At 36.9% G+C, this 16,025-nt stretch overlaps 2 protein-coding genes across 5 annotated transcripts in view; one reads left to right on the forward strand and one right to left on the reverse strand.

Moving 5' to 3' along the window:
- LOC106139647 (serine/threonine-protein kinase Wnk) overlaps nt 1-6,717 on the reverse strand; it is a 59,949-nt gene extending 53,232 nt beyond the window's left edge. For 2 of the 4 annotated variants that reach the window (XM_060951586.1, XM_060951585.1), the window contains exons 1-2: nt 6,123-6,583; nt 4,111-4,732 (exon numbers count right to left, since the gene is read on the reverse strand). In XM_060951586.1, the coding sequence (XP_060807569.1) occupies nt 4,111-4,398 (288 nt within the window). In that variant the 5' untranslated portion in view covers nt 4,399-4,732; nt 6,123-6,583. Of the gene's footprint in view, nt 1-4,110; nt 4,733-6,122; nt 6,584-6,640 lie in introns of those variants that run through there. The other 2 variants (XM_060951584.1, XM_060951583.1) reach the window with 2 other exon arrangements.
- Nucleotides 6,718-8,190: 1,473 nt separating this feature from the next.
- Nucleotides 8,191-16,025, forward strand: part of LOC106139655 (protein MON2 homolog) — a 49,076-nt gene continuing 41,241 nt past the window's right edge. Inside the window, exons 1-10 of the mRNA XM_060951497.1 lie at nt 8,191-8,417; nt 9,274-9,405; nt 10,091-10,273; nt 10,660-10,789; nt 11,315-11,415; nt 11,886-12,011; nt 12,790-12,869; nt 13,622-13,763; nt 14,391-14,505; nt 14,879-15,010. Coding sequence (XP_060807480.1) covers nt 8,298-8,417; nt 9,274-9,405; nt 10,091-10,273; nt 10,660-10,789; nt 11,315-11,415; nt 11,886-12,011; nt 12,790-12,869; nt 13,622-13,763; nt 14,391-14,505; nt 14,879-15,010 — 1,261 coding nt within the window. The 5' untranslated portion in view covers nt 8,191-8,297. The remainder of the gene's footprint in view (nt 8,418-9,273; nt 9,406-10,090; nt 10,274-10,659; nt 10,790-11,314; nt 11,416-11,885; nt 12,012-12,789; nt 12,870-13,621; nt 13,764-14,390; nt 14,506-14,878; nt 15,011-16,025) is intronic.

Raw genomic sequence — 16,025 nt, forward strand, 5'->3', positions numbered from 1 at the left:
CCTAATCTACGTAATACGTGCGTAAATAGGGCGCCTTTTGTGACAACGTATCAGATTATTATCTTCATACGACTGTATCCTCACATTGTATGTTAAGCTAATTCGTGTCTGTCTGTCTGTCTTTTACTTTTACGCTCAATACGTAAGTCGGCAACATTACCACGACCCAAGAGGAGCTCCAAACCTGTCTTATGCAGTATCTGTATCAAATAGCAGGTACCCATCGACGCAATTCTTCCCACATATACATTCTGAATACCCAATTATAGATATTACTGCCAACTAAACACATAAACTCTTAAAAAAAACCTGTCTTATGCTTGGCTCTGGTTTAGCTTTTGGGTTGACAACAGTCACGGGGACCCTGGATTCGAAAGTTACACAAAATGCACACGTGAATACACTCAATGAAAAGTTTTGACGTAACAAGTCATAAACATCCATTCAAACATAGTTATGTACATAAAATCACAGTAAAAATCAATTAATACGGGTACGTAGTTCTTTTTTCCATTTGCCACGAATCTTGCATACTTCTTTCGCTTCACCGACATCCATCATGCAACCTCTTCACACTTATTACGTTTATCCCCATATACTTTCCCTTTGATAAATAACAAACAAAGATAGGGTTATATCACTCATAATATAGCTTTTCAAGACTCGGTCGGTTAAACTTTTCCTGGCCCATTACAACTTGTTACAATTGCTGATACAGATTTTTATATGTTTTTATATGTTATGACTACCGCTCGGGATGGTACCTGGTGCAAAGGCTCTCCATAGCTATCCAAAGAGGGAATGCGGCAAGTTTAATGGGTACTTTTGAGCCGGGTGCAGTCCGGGGTGGTATTTTTGATTAAATGTGTTTGTTTGTTTGGTGATTTTTTCGATTTTTATATGTATGTAATGTATATTAATCATATAATTAATGTATATGTAATTAGTGTGCAGTTTATTATATAGATACATATATGTAAGTTTATCCGATACTAGCTGTGCCCGCGACTTCGTCCGGGTGGAATTGTTATTTTATTTTGGGCATCATTGAAGCCCCCAGGGATGAATAATTTTCCCCGTTTTTTATTTTCACATTATCCATTATTTCTTCGCTCCTAAAAGTTGCAGCGTGATGTTATAGAGCCTAAAGCCTTCCTCGACAAATGGTCTATTCAACACAATTTTTTTTTCAATTCGAACCCGTTATTCCTGAGATTAGCGCGTTCAAACAAACAAACTCTTCAGCTTTATATTAGTATAGATAATAGATATATAGATATAGATAGATAGATAGTATAGATTACTTTAACACCAATTTCTCTGCTTAGTTTGACTGTCCGCCCATTGTATCAACGTTGTTATTACAATAAAGTTTAAATAAATAAACATACACATACGGATTTTGAAACCGTGACACTGCCCTTCTAAATATAGATTCAATCACGTTTTAGACCGCATCTTAATTAACTTATTTATAGAGATCATGAATACTTATCGATGTAGAAAACGAGGAAATGCAATAAAATAGATAATCAATTAGTATATGGAATCAATATGGTATGTATGGTAGGAAAGAAACGACAATTAAATTGGGATTTCTCTTTTATTTTTTGTGCTGTGTGTGTGGTTCCCGGCACTAATATAAAAAAAGAATAGAACAACTCCATCTCTTTTCCATGGATGTCGTAAAAGGCGGCTAAGAGATAGGCTTATAAACTTGGGATTATTCTTTTAGGCCATGGGCTAGCAACCTTGTTATTTTTAGCAAATTCGTACTCCTCCGAAACGGCTTGACCGATTCTCATAAAATTTTGTAAGCATATTGAGTAGGTCTGAGAATCGGCCAACAAATAAAAAGTACCCGATGTCCCTTTAATCAATTTCCTAAATATTGGTGCAGTAATTTTACAAACGCTTACCCCTATCTGGTTCTCAGGAACACAATGCGACATTTTGCTTGATTAAGCTAGGTTAGCGACCTAAACTCGGTCTAGGTCGTTCAACTCAGCTTTATAAAGCTGTACGATACAAAGTTTTCATGGCAATGAATAAGCTGCTCATAATAATACGATGACGGTCCACATTATAAATGCGAAGGCGAGTTTATTAATTACTGAAACCATCTTCTAGAATCTTCACATCTAGCCATTTAATTACTTCTTAAATAGGTCATAAGTCATAGTGGTTCATTAATATGGTTAACATCGAATGATCATATATCTGGGTGACCCGCGTAATACGAGGTCCTCCCACGCGATGACGTTTACACTTGTATACCTACGCATCCCGGCAACGAAGCGGTAGGCGATGGCACCGTGTGGTTTTAGTGGGTTCAAGCCCCACATAACCCGTCCGGCTTCCCGTAGCCGGCCGGGTAGACGAAGGTCTTTTCACAGGTTAAAAAAAAAATGTATACCTACGCAGAAGTAGGAAACTAAGTACACTATCCTACTACCACTCATGGCCCTACCAACCATCCGAGCCGGATCATGTTCTGAGCACGTTGCTCTCGCGTTTGTCACTTTCTTAACTCCCTACAAATCTTGTTCGGCCTTCTACAATTCTCCCCTATTCTAGGGGAACTGAGATTACTCGTTACAACCCGTCCGGCTCATGTTAACGAATGTTTGTTACCGCTTCTTCTGCACTTACGCCTTGGAAGCGGCAGTAACAAACTTAGTTTTAAATAATTTATTTGACGTCAACCAATGTTGTGAAACCAAAAGTTTTGACAATTATTAAGCTATATGAAGTATCCTATAATTATGAATAAAAAATTTGAATTTGAATTGGGGACAGCCTTAACTGGGTACCTACTGACTCTTTCGTATCATAGATAGATTTAGACAGAAAGGCGAGATTTAGAACAATAAGATGACACATTGCAACCCGTCCGGGGTATGTAAACGATTTGGGTACCTACAGCCTCAACTGAGTACTGTCTCCTTCGTATCATAATTAAAGGCAAGATTGAAAGAAAGAGAAGTTTAGACATACCTACTAGCCTTGTCAACGTTAGGGTATAAAGGAGGCAACACCACGTCTTACAGCTAGCGATTTTAAGACTGCACTGGCTCTAATGAACGCTTAAAGAAACGCTCTATCTTAAAGCCAAAAAGCTGAACGTGGCCTATCAGTCTTTTCAAGACTGTTGGCTCTGTCTACCCCGCAAGGGATATAGACGAGATTATATGTATGAATGTATGTTCGTAGGAAGAAGACACCATAAGAAAAAGACAAGTTTGCTATCTATTATAACGCGCATGACTGATGAATTCCCTTCGTGGCGTATCGCTACCGGCGTATATTGACTTCCGTAACGATAAGCCTGGTGGTAAGCGATCTGACCGGCCGACACATGTATGTATGTCTGGTTAAACGTATCTCTTATATCCATTTAATTTCTACTCTTATCTGTGTTATACATTGTATCATACAATGCCTTTTGTTATGAAACGGATTTAGGTTTACATCAATTAAACAAATTTGAGGTTTTTGTTCTCGTAAGTATAAAGTGTAAACAAATATGTATTGGGTAAACTGTCATTGATCAATGGTACAAAGACGAGGTAAATACGAAGAAATGGTAGGTCGCCGTGTATCGACAGGTTTATCTTAAGTGTGGATCGCATTTAAATTTGTAAATCGCTTACAACTTCGTAGCGTAAAACAATCCATTGGACTATTACCTTATTGCAGATGTTGCAAAATAATAAAACATTAGCTGTGACCGCGACTTCGTCCGCGTAGAATAGTTATTTTGGGCATCAATGAAGCCCTCAAGGATGAATAATTTTCCCCGTTTTTTTTTTCACATTTTCCATTATTTCTTTGCTCCTTATAATTGCAATGTTATATAGTCTAAAGCCTTCCTCGATAACTGATCTATTTAACGCAAAAAAAAATTCAATTCGAACCAATAGTTTCTGAGATGAGCGCGTTCAAACAAACAAACAAACTCTTCAGCTTTATAAAGCGGATTTGGAAGCGGTAGTAGTTATAATTAGATTTAAGTTATGTGACGTCAATAAGTGATACCTTGTATCCAATTTTGAAAATAAATCTATTCTATTCTATAATATTATATAGTATAGATAAAGAATAACTCACCTGGCCATACCGCGAAGAAGCGAGGTGTACATTCCTGTTCTTGAGCGAGAAGTCGGGCCTCTTTCCCAATCCATAATTCTTCTGCGAAATGAATTTCTTTGGTCTGTCCAGTCTTTCCGTGGAGCCCGTCTCCTCCTCCTCGCGTTTAGATGTCGATGGTAACCCTCTGTAAGCACCCCTAGTCCCCCTTATTGTCTTCTCGGGACTCTTGTCCTGTTTCCTCGTAATCAAATTCTCTTTTCTCTGCTTGCTGTTCCTCATAGACACGTTCGATGCAACATTCTCCATTTTGACTCACGACAAACGGCTTGTCAGATTAACAATTCATAAATATTCATTGTGATCATAGTTAAAACTGAATAAATAGAATATCTAATTGTATTGATTTCATTCGTTACAACTATAGATACAGCAGATAACTACAAAAATAATTATAACAGGTTACAATAATAATTAATTGATTAATCAAATAAATAGCTATTCTGTCTTTTGATTCTCTCTCACTTTGTTGGCATCCCTTTCTTTTCTTTCAACTTTCTAAGCTAAGCAAAATTAAAATCTAAAGTAAACAGTCTTGAGGAAGATTTTGGAAAGTTTATTGCAGGATTGGTTTTGATGTTATCTGAAACAAAAAAGAAATTCATTTTTCCATTGCTGAAACTGATATCATATACATATTTATTTACATACATACATATTATCACGTCTATTTCCCTTGCAGGGTAGACAGAGCCAACAACTTTGAAAAGACTATAGGCCATGTTCAGCTGTTTGGCTTAATGATGGAATTGAAATTCAAATAGTGACAGGTTGCCAGCCTATCGCCTAAAAAAAGAATCCCAAGTACCTATAAAAGCCTATTCCTTAGTCGCCTTACAACATCCATTGAACCACACAGCACCAATAGAATAAATTACCATTATTTATTTATGTGTAAATATTAGCATGAATGTTAAGTTCTTAATATTTATGCATATGCCATACTGCTTCAAAATTCATCTCATGGGTCTACTGGAAAAGATATCTATAAGAAGCACCGTTGTAATACAATTTCTGTGTTAAATACTCCTGTATATACTTTTGTGTACATACTACATATATAAGTATCTATAAGTTGACCCAAAATTGTAGGGACTTGCGCAAAGTTAACCACAATCTTAATTATAAAAATAATATTTGATTCTTTCTATTTTTGGTATTAACCACATGATAAGCTTTTTTTTTTTACCAAACCATTTTTATAACTAAAACTCTATTCAACTTTAACTAAGCTAAGCGCTGTGCACTGCACCAAAATGAACTTGTGAATAATATTTTTAAACCTTTTTTTTATCACAATAAAATAAATTATCATGACAAAACTTAAACTTCCAAGTGTTCATATAATACTTTTATATTCAATCAGATTTTTATTTTACATCTTTTAATATTGAAATTTAAGTTTTTATTTATAGGCACATAGTGTATATTTGTCCGTCTATCTGCATGGTAATCTTCCAATGATATTTATCTCAAAGTGATGTACGAGTACAAGTGAATTATAGCTAAACAGCTGTCATGTTCATAGTCTACGAAATATATAATCTTTTTAATATAATAACTGCCCACAGTTTCAACTACATGGGTGAAACTTGGAATTGGATTGAATTTTGTGCAATTATTTACCCTTACAGATAGTTAATATTGAACAGATTTGTTTTAATTGGACTTACTTTCCTATTTGTGAAGACCAAAACTTGTCTACATAGTGTTGAAATAAGAAATAACAGATAATTCTGCAAACTTATTTTTCCATCCATATGATTTTGTTAAAGAAAACAAAATAAATATTGCCGTTTGTGGAATACATGTTCATTGTAAGCGCTTGTACTGGGCATGATCTGTCAAAACTTAGCAAAGAATTATGAGCAAAACCTACACATTAGGACACTGGCTTATCACAACAGTCAAGTAATTGCATTTACACCGCTCAATTATTTACAAATATGCAAGAAACATGTTGCTTTGTTTACCGCGGCTCTCGTATTGCGAGCTGCACCACTGCCACTCGATGACGTTTTATTACCGCACCTCGACAGCCTTCGAGAAAGAGTTCACCAAACAGCACTACACAAGCACCACCGAATTATTCATCTTCACATACAGCACACAATCGAAAAACCTCCGTGCCGGCACGTAAAAATTATACTGAAAAACGCGAAAGCGGGTGGCAGAATATCGCGCAGACGTCGCTACGTCCGGAACAGAACCGCCCAGCTATTGTACTTACTTATAAACGTGTCTTATTTAAAGATGTGCTAATATCTGCAGACAACTATCAATCTATTGCAGTAAATGGCGCATAGCTGATTCAAAGTTGAATAAAATAAAAAAAATCCGAAATGACAGGTCGTCAATATCGCACAGCGGTTTTGTGACGTGATCTACACGTTTTATACCTCTGTATTAGCAACGTCCAGACGGAGAAAGGTTTTATCACCTCACAATCGTTTCTTTAGCTAAATTGATATTGGATTCTATAAATACTTACAAATAAAAATCTGGAATCACACCATTGTTTTTTCTTCTGCACAATCAGTAAACGATGTTGCTATACTGGTAAATGAAATCTACTATTGTAAAAACTAGGTCATGATTCATCTCGTTTGCTGTCTGTCATCTTCCTTCGCCGATAAATCAGCTTTCTTCTATAAGTTCCTAATAGTCACGCTTTTACTATGCGTGTTTTTTGTTACGTTTATTTTTAAATTAATTATGTTCCTAGTTGATGTTTTGCAGGGACTGTACAATTTGTAAATTAGTGTTAAGTTTGTAATCATCTTTTTTTCTTTCTTTGTTTAAAGTAGTAGTTTTTGTTCATTCAAATATAAATTTGAATAAAACGTCATTCATATCATAAAGAAAAAAAAACGGGGCTGCGAAATTTCCAGAATAAATGTAGCCTACTCCTGATTTGGTGGTTCCATCACAAATAGAGTATGAATGGAAATGTTTAAAGACAAAAGCCAAAATAGAATGTACCTTGATAAAATAGGGAATATCCTGGCGAAGGATCCAGTAAGGAATCTAAAGGTTGTGGCGACATCTCTACGCCACTCGTCACAACATCAAATCACACAACAACTGTCAGTCATCGCGAAGAAATTGACGCGCTCAACCAATAGCAGCGAAGAATCTAAGACGCGATTTCAAAGATTTCACGGATTGGAGCTATATATACAACCTCCGACACAACATCGTCGGAGCCGCGGTTCCCCAGGCATCACACCTAGCCTGGCGGAAGATCTTCCCTTTGGTGGCGGTCGAGTCGAATCATCGTTTCCGCTACAAGGTTAAGATTATTCTAAATCGAATAGCTCGCATAAAGAAGGAACCTGATGTGGATGAAGAAAAAGAAAGGCGGGGAGAAATGTAGGGATCATGGCAAGTGGGAACGAGTAGTCTATTCCTTCGAGTAAGCGTCGTGATTTTAAGTATGTATGTAGATAATAGAAACTTCATCTAAGTCTAGTAAATGTCTGTCATCACTACTTCATGGAAGGAATGAAAATTACTACCAATTGGTGGTCTATTGGTCAATATGGCAACTTGGAAATGTAACACGTTCCGTTTCCCAAAAAAATAAAAGATTTTTTCTAATTTTGTAACGTTAATCTTTTGGTATAGAGATACCACAAAAAAGCGATGATGTTACGGGTATTTTGCCCAAGTCTTTGTAAATTGCCTAACGCAACGCATTTTGCTACAACAAAGTTTTCGTTATCACATCTGTCAATAAGATAGGTAGAGAATAGCGTGAAATGAAGTGTAGATTCGTTCAGAAATAGTAAAGGATTTTGCGAATTTTGTATTTAAAATGGAAGACTTCATTTCTTTTATTTATTAACAAAATAGTATTTTCGTATCACAATACCTAACTTGGTTTATCATTTTAATTAATTTACTTTTACCAAACAACTGCGTGATCACAACCAGCAAAATAAACTATGTAAGTACTTAATCGGTGATCAATCGCTCTTGAAAAGATGTATGTGGTAGTGGTAATGTCATCATCACCATATGTCAAAGTTGATTTCTAAACAGAAATATTGTGATGTCGATTGTGTACATGGCATATTTTTAATATTTTGTAATTTCTTATTGAAGAAATGAAATGAATAATTAATTGGCATATAGCAAGCAATAACATGGCATTCGTCAGTGCGGTGACCGGCGATGACTCCACGAAGAAGTTCATGGAAGTCCTGCAAAATGACTTCAAGACTTTGAGCCTGGAGACCAAGAAGAAATATCCTCAGATAAGAGAAGTAATTCTTACAATGATATTTTGAGTATTATTTTGTGTTGCTTGTCGGCTTTTCAATATATAGGAGCTATGTAATGACAACAAAATATAGCAAATAGTTATATCTTGTCAAGTCTACCTCTACTCCTATTCATCACCTTGTAATAAATAAATAATACATAATGTAACTAATAATTTTTGACACAATATCTTTTAAAATAAGAATCATCAAACTTTTTCTGGCGAGATATTCCAGCAACCAAAAGTAGACCATGTCACCTGTATTATCATTAGTGAAAAAAATGTAATATTTTGCTGTTGACTCAGAATAGTTACACAAAGTAACATAACACAATGCCTAATCGAGAAAACGTGACTTGTAAATAAAGTTGTGTTACGCATCTTGAAGATTCAAAATAAGAACTAAGTAGAAGTTAATTGGTAGACAGTATTGTTCCCTGGAAATTGATTTTAACATGGTATAAGTATGTATAAAAACTAATGTAAGTTCATTAAATAAAAATTCTTAATAGATATCAGACTCAGGGTGGGACTTTGGTATTTATGGTTTATTTTTTTCAATAAACTTTATTAGAATTGGAAACTGGACAACAGTTTTTTTTAGTTATAAGATTATTAATGTCACTAACATAGATGTTAGTGTCCAAAATAAATTAAATAACACATCTGGGCAGTAAAAAGTGACTACCCCTGCTTTATCAGACTATAGATAGATGGATAAAACTCTTTATTGCAACATAAGAGTAAAACATACAAAACAACACAAAGCAGATATAGATGGTACAAAGGCGGACTTATCGCTAAAGCAATCTATCTGTATTTATATATTATTTCTGATTAATCATACTTGTTTCTAGGCATGTGATGAAGCAATAGAGAAATTGGCTCTTGCCTCCAACAACCCGCAGGCATCCCTCTACGGCGTGGTCAACCAGATCCTGTATCCTTTAGTTCAGGGGTGCGAATCTAAGGACTTGAAAATTATAAAGGTAAGACTTAAACTGTTTTGGTATAAAATTCATATTTATATTTGAGAAAAGAATTTATATTTTTATTTAAATATACTCAACTTTTATTTAAATGTACTATAGGAATGATTTTGACAAAATTTGGCACCAAGATAAATTAGACCTTAAGTAGTATCATAGGCTACTTTTTAGGAAGTTACCATAGGAGAGAAGCCCTATGCAAAAGCTAGTTTTATAATAGTGCTGTGTGGTTCCCGGCATCAATAGAAAAAATTATAGGACCATCTCTTTCCCATGGATGTCATAAATGGTGACTTGGGGATAAGCTGATAAACTTGGGTTTCTTCTTTTACATGACAGGCTAGCAACCTGTCACTTTATATGAATTTCAATTCTATCAGTAAGCCAAACAGCTGAATGTAGCCTAACAGTATTTTCAAGACTAATGACTCTGTCTACCCCGCAAGGGATATAGACCTGATTATATGTATGTACGTAGTTTTATGATATATTTGCATTGTGACAGAAAATTTCTTTAACCAACATACTTTAGTTTGTCTTATTTGCTTAGGAACCAAAAATCTAACATGACAAACTTTAAAAATCTCCAAGCATCAAAACTCACACGCATCAGCTTAATGAGCTGCTAGTGTGTTTAAAGTATATAATAATAACCAAACCCAATATAATTTGTTTCAACTTTCAGTTTTGCCTGGGTACCATCCAGCGGCTTATAGCCCAGCAAGGCATAGACGCTAAGGGTGCCCGGCATGTAGTGGACTGCCTCTACAACCTGGGGCAGGCAGGGCTGCTAGAGCTGAAACTGCTGCAGACTGCCGCTCTGCTGATGACTACCTCCGACCTGGTGCATGGAGACACGCTCGCTAGGGTGAGATAAAGAGAACTGTTGATGGTACACTCTATGTCAGACATACCTGAGATATTACTCCTTTGAGAGATGATTGGCTGTAGTTTATGATTTATTAGTAAGTTTTAATGGATATCAAGCTTTAATATGGTCTGAGTCAACATGCTTAGAAAAGATGGTTATCTATATCTGTGGGAATGACACTTATTTATTTCGTCAACTTACCCGAAAATCTCTCGCCGTTTCTAATTTTTTTCAAAAGCTTATTGTTTAAGTTGTTTGCAAACTTAAAATACTAGGAGTAAATGAAATCTGTTAAGAATCTGATAATGATTGATGTTTCTGTAAATTATTCTGAAAATGTGTACTTCTAAGAAAACTAACTTGATATTGACTTGCTTTTGCAGACAATGGTGATGTGCATGCGCATGGTGCCTACTACGGAGACGCGTGACGTCAGCACGAGCCACGCGGCCGCCGCGACTGTCAGGCAATTGGTCGCTCTTGTGTTCGAGAGGGCTTTGGCAGAGGCCGATGGTGGGTTCTCTCTTATAATCATTGTTTTGTCGTGAACCTTGGTGATGCGCATGCGCATGGTGCCGTCAACGGAGGCGTGTTCGTGAGAGCTTTAACAGAGGCCGTTTGTAATTTGATTTATAAAAAAAAAACACATCTGTGGAGTCTCTTCTCATGATATGTCCGTACCAACCCAGCTTATTATCATTCATCTTTTAATTTATTGGAGGTTAGACGGGAGTCGCTTCCTATAAAAACCTAACTCACCCAATCTAGGATCCATGGTCAACGTCATACCCCGGGCTCCTCTCCAGAGTGGTGAGGATGCAACCATGACAAAAGTTAGGAGGAAGAAGTATGTAACGTGTGATTGCTAACAAATGTGAAATATCTTGAGGAGATCTCTGCACATTCAGAAGACTGATTGTGTAACCGGTTACTTTTTGGTATAGAATCCTAAAAAATGAACCAAGCCGGTTATGGCATGATACCGTTTTAGTGTAGAATCCTAAAGATATGGTTAATTTGTGTAAAACATGTTTCCAGGCACATTGAAAGTGAACCCGGCTGATGTGAGGCCGCAGACGAACAGCAAAGCGCCAAAAGATATGAAGCCCTGTGCCGTTGATGCTTATCTCATTTTACAGGTATGATATCTATACTACATACATAAAACACGCCTCTTTCCCGGAGGGGTAGGCAGAGACTACCTCTTTCCACTTGCCACGATCTCTGCATACTTCCACATTCATAACTCTCTTCATGCAAGCTCGGCGGTTTCGGGTACTTTTGACCTAACCCTTTAGCTTACCTTTGATATCTATACTAAGAGGTATTATAAAGCTGAAGAGTTTGTTTGTTTGTTTGAACACGCTAATCACAGGAACTAATGGTTCAAATTGTAAAAAATATTTTTGTGTTGAATAGACCATTTATCGAGGAAGGCTTTAGGCTATATAACATGACGTTGCAACTATTAGGAGCGAAGAAATAATGGATCATGTGAAAAAATACAGGGAAAATTATTCATCCTTGAGGGCTTCAATGATGTCCAAAATAACTATTCATCATACATGCGGGGAAATCATAATTAAGAACATATAATTTACTTCCCCAGGATATAATCCAGCTGATTAATGGCGACGCGGCGCACTGGCTGGCGGGCATATCCGACGTGCCCAAGACCTTCGGCCTGGAGTTACTGGACACGGTTCTCACTGACTTCTCTCCTGTGTTCTTTAAGGTCAATACTGCAAATTTTACCCTTGAAACTGTAGTCTGTTTATTAATTTGGCCAAAATCAATATACATACATATGGTCACGTCTATATCCCTTGTGAGGTAGACAGAGCCAACAGTACTGAGAGGTCACGCTCAGCTATATGGCTTAATGATAGAATCAGAGAAAGGCCGAAATCAACTTTAAAAATACATATTTTTTGTATGAAAGCAGTACACACGGCTCAGGAGATGCCTGGATCATATTAAGTACACTGATCAAGGCGAGGTGGCACAGCTACCTTCTGAGCCCACTGTACTTCGGCTACTCCGTAGTAATGTAGCTTTCGAGCCGTTAGTCTGATTTTGACGAAATTTGAAATGTATGTAGGATCTTTCAAATTGTTAAATTCGTGGGTCATCAAAATAGGTTTAATAGATTTTGAGATATTCACGATTTTGTAAAAAAAATTAAGTGTTCGCGAGGTCTAAGTTCGCCGCGAACGTGTAGTTATAACAAAAAATAATATCGTTGAAATGTTTTTGATTTTAGTCTTGAAAAGACTGATGCGCCCGCCACGTTCAGCTGTTTGGCTTCATGATAGAATTGAAGTTCACATAGTTATAGGTTGCTAGCCCATCGCCTAAAAGAAGAATCCCAAGTTTATAAGCCTATCCCTTAGTCGACTTTTACGACATCCATGGGAACGAGATGGAGTGGTCCTATTCTTTTTTTTTATTAGTGCCGTGTGGTTCCCACGTCGCAGTTTTTATTTTATTTAATGACTTTATTATTGTTTCAGATACCAGAATTTAAATTCCTGCTCAAGGAGCATGTTTGTGCTCTCATAATAAGACTGTTTTCGCCAAATGTGAAATACAGGTAAGTGTTTTATTTCTTCGAGAATTGTGTATGTGCTAATAGGTTTCGCCCGTGTATCATGCAATTTACTATTACTAGGTACTATTCAGGTTATTACGTAAGAAAAAAAATCATATAGCCTGGTTTAGTAGATACGACGAGAAATATTGAAAATTAACACACATTTCACATGATAGAATGAAAAAAGAAAATATCTTTCAAATGATCTTTTTTCGTTCAATTCGGGACAATTAGAAAGGGACAGGTATTTTCTGTTTTCTTTTGTCTCGCTCCAATTATGACAAGTACGAAATTAAATTTCTATGCAATAAAGATATAACAAACAAAAAAGAAAAGATGGAGTACAGATCGGAGGGGTACGGATATTATATAAAAAAATAAATTAATTTATTTTATAGTTGTTTGAAGTTTGCTTAAGTCCCAGGTTATTTATAATTTATAGCAACCATTCAATATTATATTCTATTTTCATAAACCACACACATAAATTCATACAGTCACGGCTATATCCCTTGCTGTGTAGAACATGTCCTATCAGTCTTTTCAAGACTGTTAACTCCGTCTACCCCGCAAGGGATATAGACGTGATTATAAGTATGCATGCACGTCCAAGATTCAAAGAGATTTAAGATGTCACAACAATATGCTTCTTCATCTGCAATACATGTATGTACCCATTTATATGTATGTAATGTAACAAGTTTTACAAATAAATAAACTTGAATCTTGATGTTTTTTTTAACAACTGTCAGGGCGGCGTTCACCTCCCTCCACATCCCGGGCGCCAGCGCAGCCCCGGGCTCCCCCGCCGCGGCGGAGCGCCCGCACTTCCCCGTCACCATGCGGCTGCTGAGGCTCGTCTGCGTGCTGGTGCACCAGTACCACCATCTACTGGTTAGTACCACCCGCCCGCCATTTGTGATGACTGAAGATCGGAATAGGTAGATTAGATACCCATCAACGCTACATTTTGTTCACAATTTATAGCAAAACTAAATTTGGAAAATTCATACCAACAGTAAAATCTTAGTAGAAAAAAAATTAAAAAAATAGGTAGATTGAATTGGGGTCAATGAACTGAAACGTATATATTAATATGGACATGCCTCCGTCCGGGATTGCGGGATTTGTAAATTATTAAGATTTTTTCCAGAAATTTTTACAAGTGGGATGAAGAATGTTTTAGTGGTAGTTGTTTTCCCCCGACTTCGTTCACGTAAATTGTAGTCCTATGTTACCCGCGGACAATGTAGTTTACTGTAAGTGTAAGTACTGAAATGGAATACCGGAAAAGAGGCATATTCCATGTTATGCTTTCTATGGTAATTCATGATGCAAGTACATAAAATCAATCTACCTATTCCGAGCTCTGGTGATGACAGAGATATGTCGTGCCTTCACTTTGTTCCGAAGCGTGACATGGAAATGAGGAATATACCTACTTCTATAGGTTTTTTTTTTACTTATAAAGCCTATCCCATATGAAGACTATAAAAACTATTTTTTTTTGTTTGTTCACAGGTGACCGAGTGCGAAATATTCCTGTCGCTAACGATAAAGTTCCTGGATCCAGACAAACCTTTATGGCAACGTGCGCTGGCACTCGAAGTTCTACACAAAATGACTATACAACCTAGTGAGTATAGAGTAGTTTTAGCACAAAACTTATAAGTAATGCTTTATTTATTTTTGACACACCAACAGTATACATACATACATATAGTACATACATATGGTCACGTCTATATCCCTTGTGGGGTAGACAGCGCCAACAGTCTTGAAACGATTGATAGGCCACGCTCAGCTATTTGGCTTAATGTTTGAATTGAGATTCAAATAGCGATAGGTTGCTAGTCCATTGCCTAAAGAAGAATCCTTTCCTCTTTTCTCTATATAAAAATGAATCAAAAGATAAGTTTCAGATATGTATTTCAATTAACAATACACTACTGAACACAACAATTATTTTTAATAATTTTCCTATAATAAAATCTTTTTTTAACCCCCAGATTTACTGAAGGCATTCTGCGAATGTTATGACATGAAGCCTCATGCCACCAACATATTTCAAGACATAGTGAACGCATTGGGGGCTTATGTACAAAGCTTGTTCGTGGCATCTCAAGTCAACACTCCAGCTGGTAAGTCAGTTAAATTACAGTTCCACAGATGGCGCTGGTTAAACCTGTAAATATGTAGATGCTGGAGGCTGGTAAAAGAGAGAGTGTCTTCTTTTATCAACGTGGATAATAGTTTCTAGGCTTTTTGTTCAGTATTGTGCCGTGTGGTTTTTGGCACTAAAGAACTCCTGTACCATTTTCCAAGGACCATTCGATCACTTTCCCATGGATGTCGTAAAAGGCGACTAAGGGATAAGCTAATGAACTTGGGATTCTTCTTGTAAGCGATGGGCTAGCGACCTGTCACTATTTGAATTTAAATTCTATCGTTAAGCCTAACAGCTGAACGTGGCCTATCAGTCATTCAAGGCGGCTGGCTCTGTCAGGGATATAAACGTGATAATTTGAATGAATGATTATCTTAATCAAAGTTCTTAAAGTTGGATGTCAACTGTCTGTTTATACAAAGTCTTTGTAGGGTCGTTGTCTTTTGGGCTTTAAATCCATAGTTTCTTGATCAAATCGAAGATGTTTTATTGATAGACCAGGTATAAATAGTCTCTGGGAAAGTGGTGCGATCATAAAGTTTAGTTCATTGCAAAATTATGGGAGCTTCTGACGATGGTCTTGTCGAAAACTGTCAAGTTATCTACCATATTGGTCATCAGAATATTCAAACATACATACATAAATCACACCTCTTTCCCGGAGGGGTAGGCAGACTACACCTTTTCACTTGCCACGAACCGTGCATACTTCTTTCGCTTCATCCACATTCATCATTATCCTCATGCAAGCTCATAGGTTTCGGGTACTCGTGACCTGATCTTTTGCCAGAACGTCTCCAATTTGATCAAGGTACGTTCGTCTAGGCCTTCTGAAGTCTTTAGAACAGTTGAGGGTAATGCACTGGATCGTATTTGAAGAAGTCTGGGGGGCGACGGTCCAGGTCTGGCGGCATGAGCTCCTCCAGCTCGAAGGTGTCAGGGTCCTCGCGGCCCATGGAGCTGGCCACGTAAGGCTCGGGTGGTTCGTA

Source organism: Amyelois transitella, chromosome 25 (assembly GCF_032362555.1).
Source record: "Amyelois transitella isolate CPQ chromosome 25, ilAmyTran1.1, whole genome shotgun sequence".
Lineage (NCBI taxonomy): Eukaryota > Metazoa > Arthropoda > Insecta > Lepidoptera > Pyralidae > Amyelois > Amyelois transitella.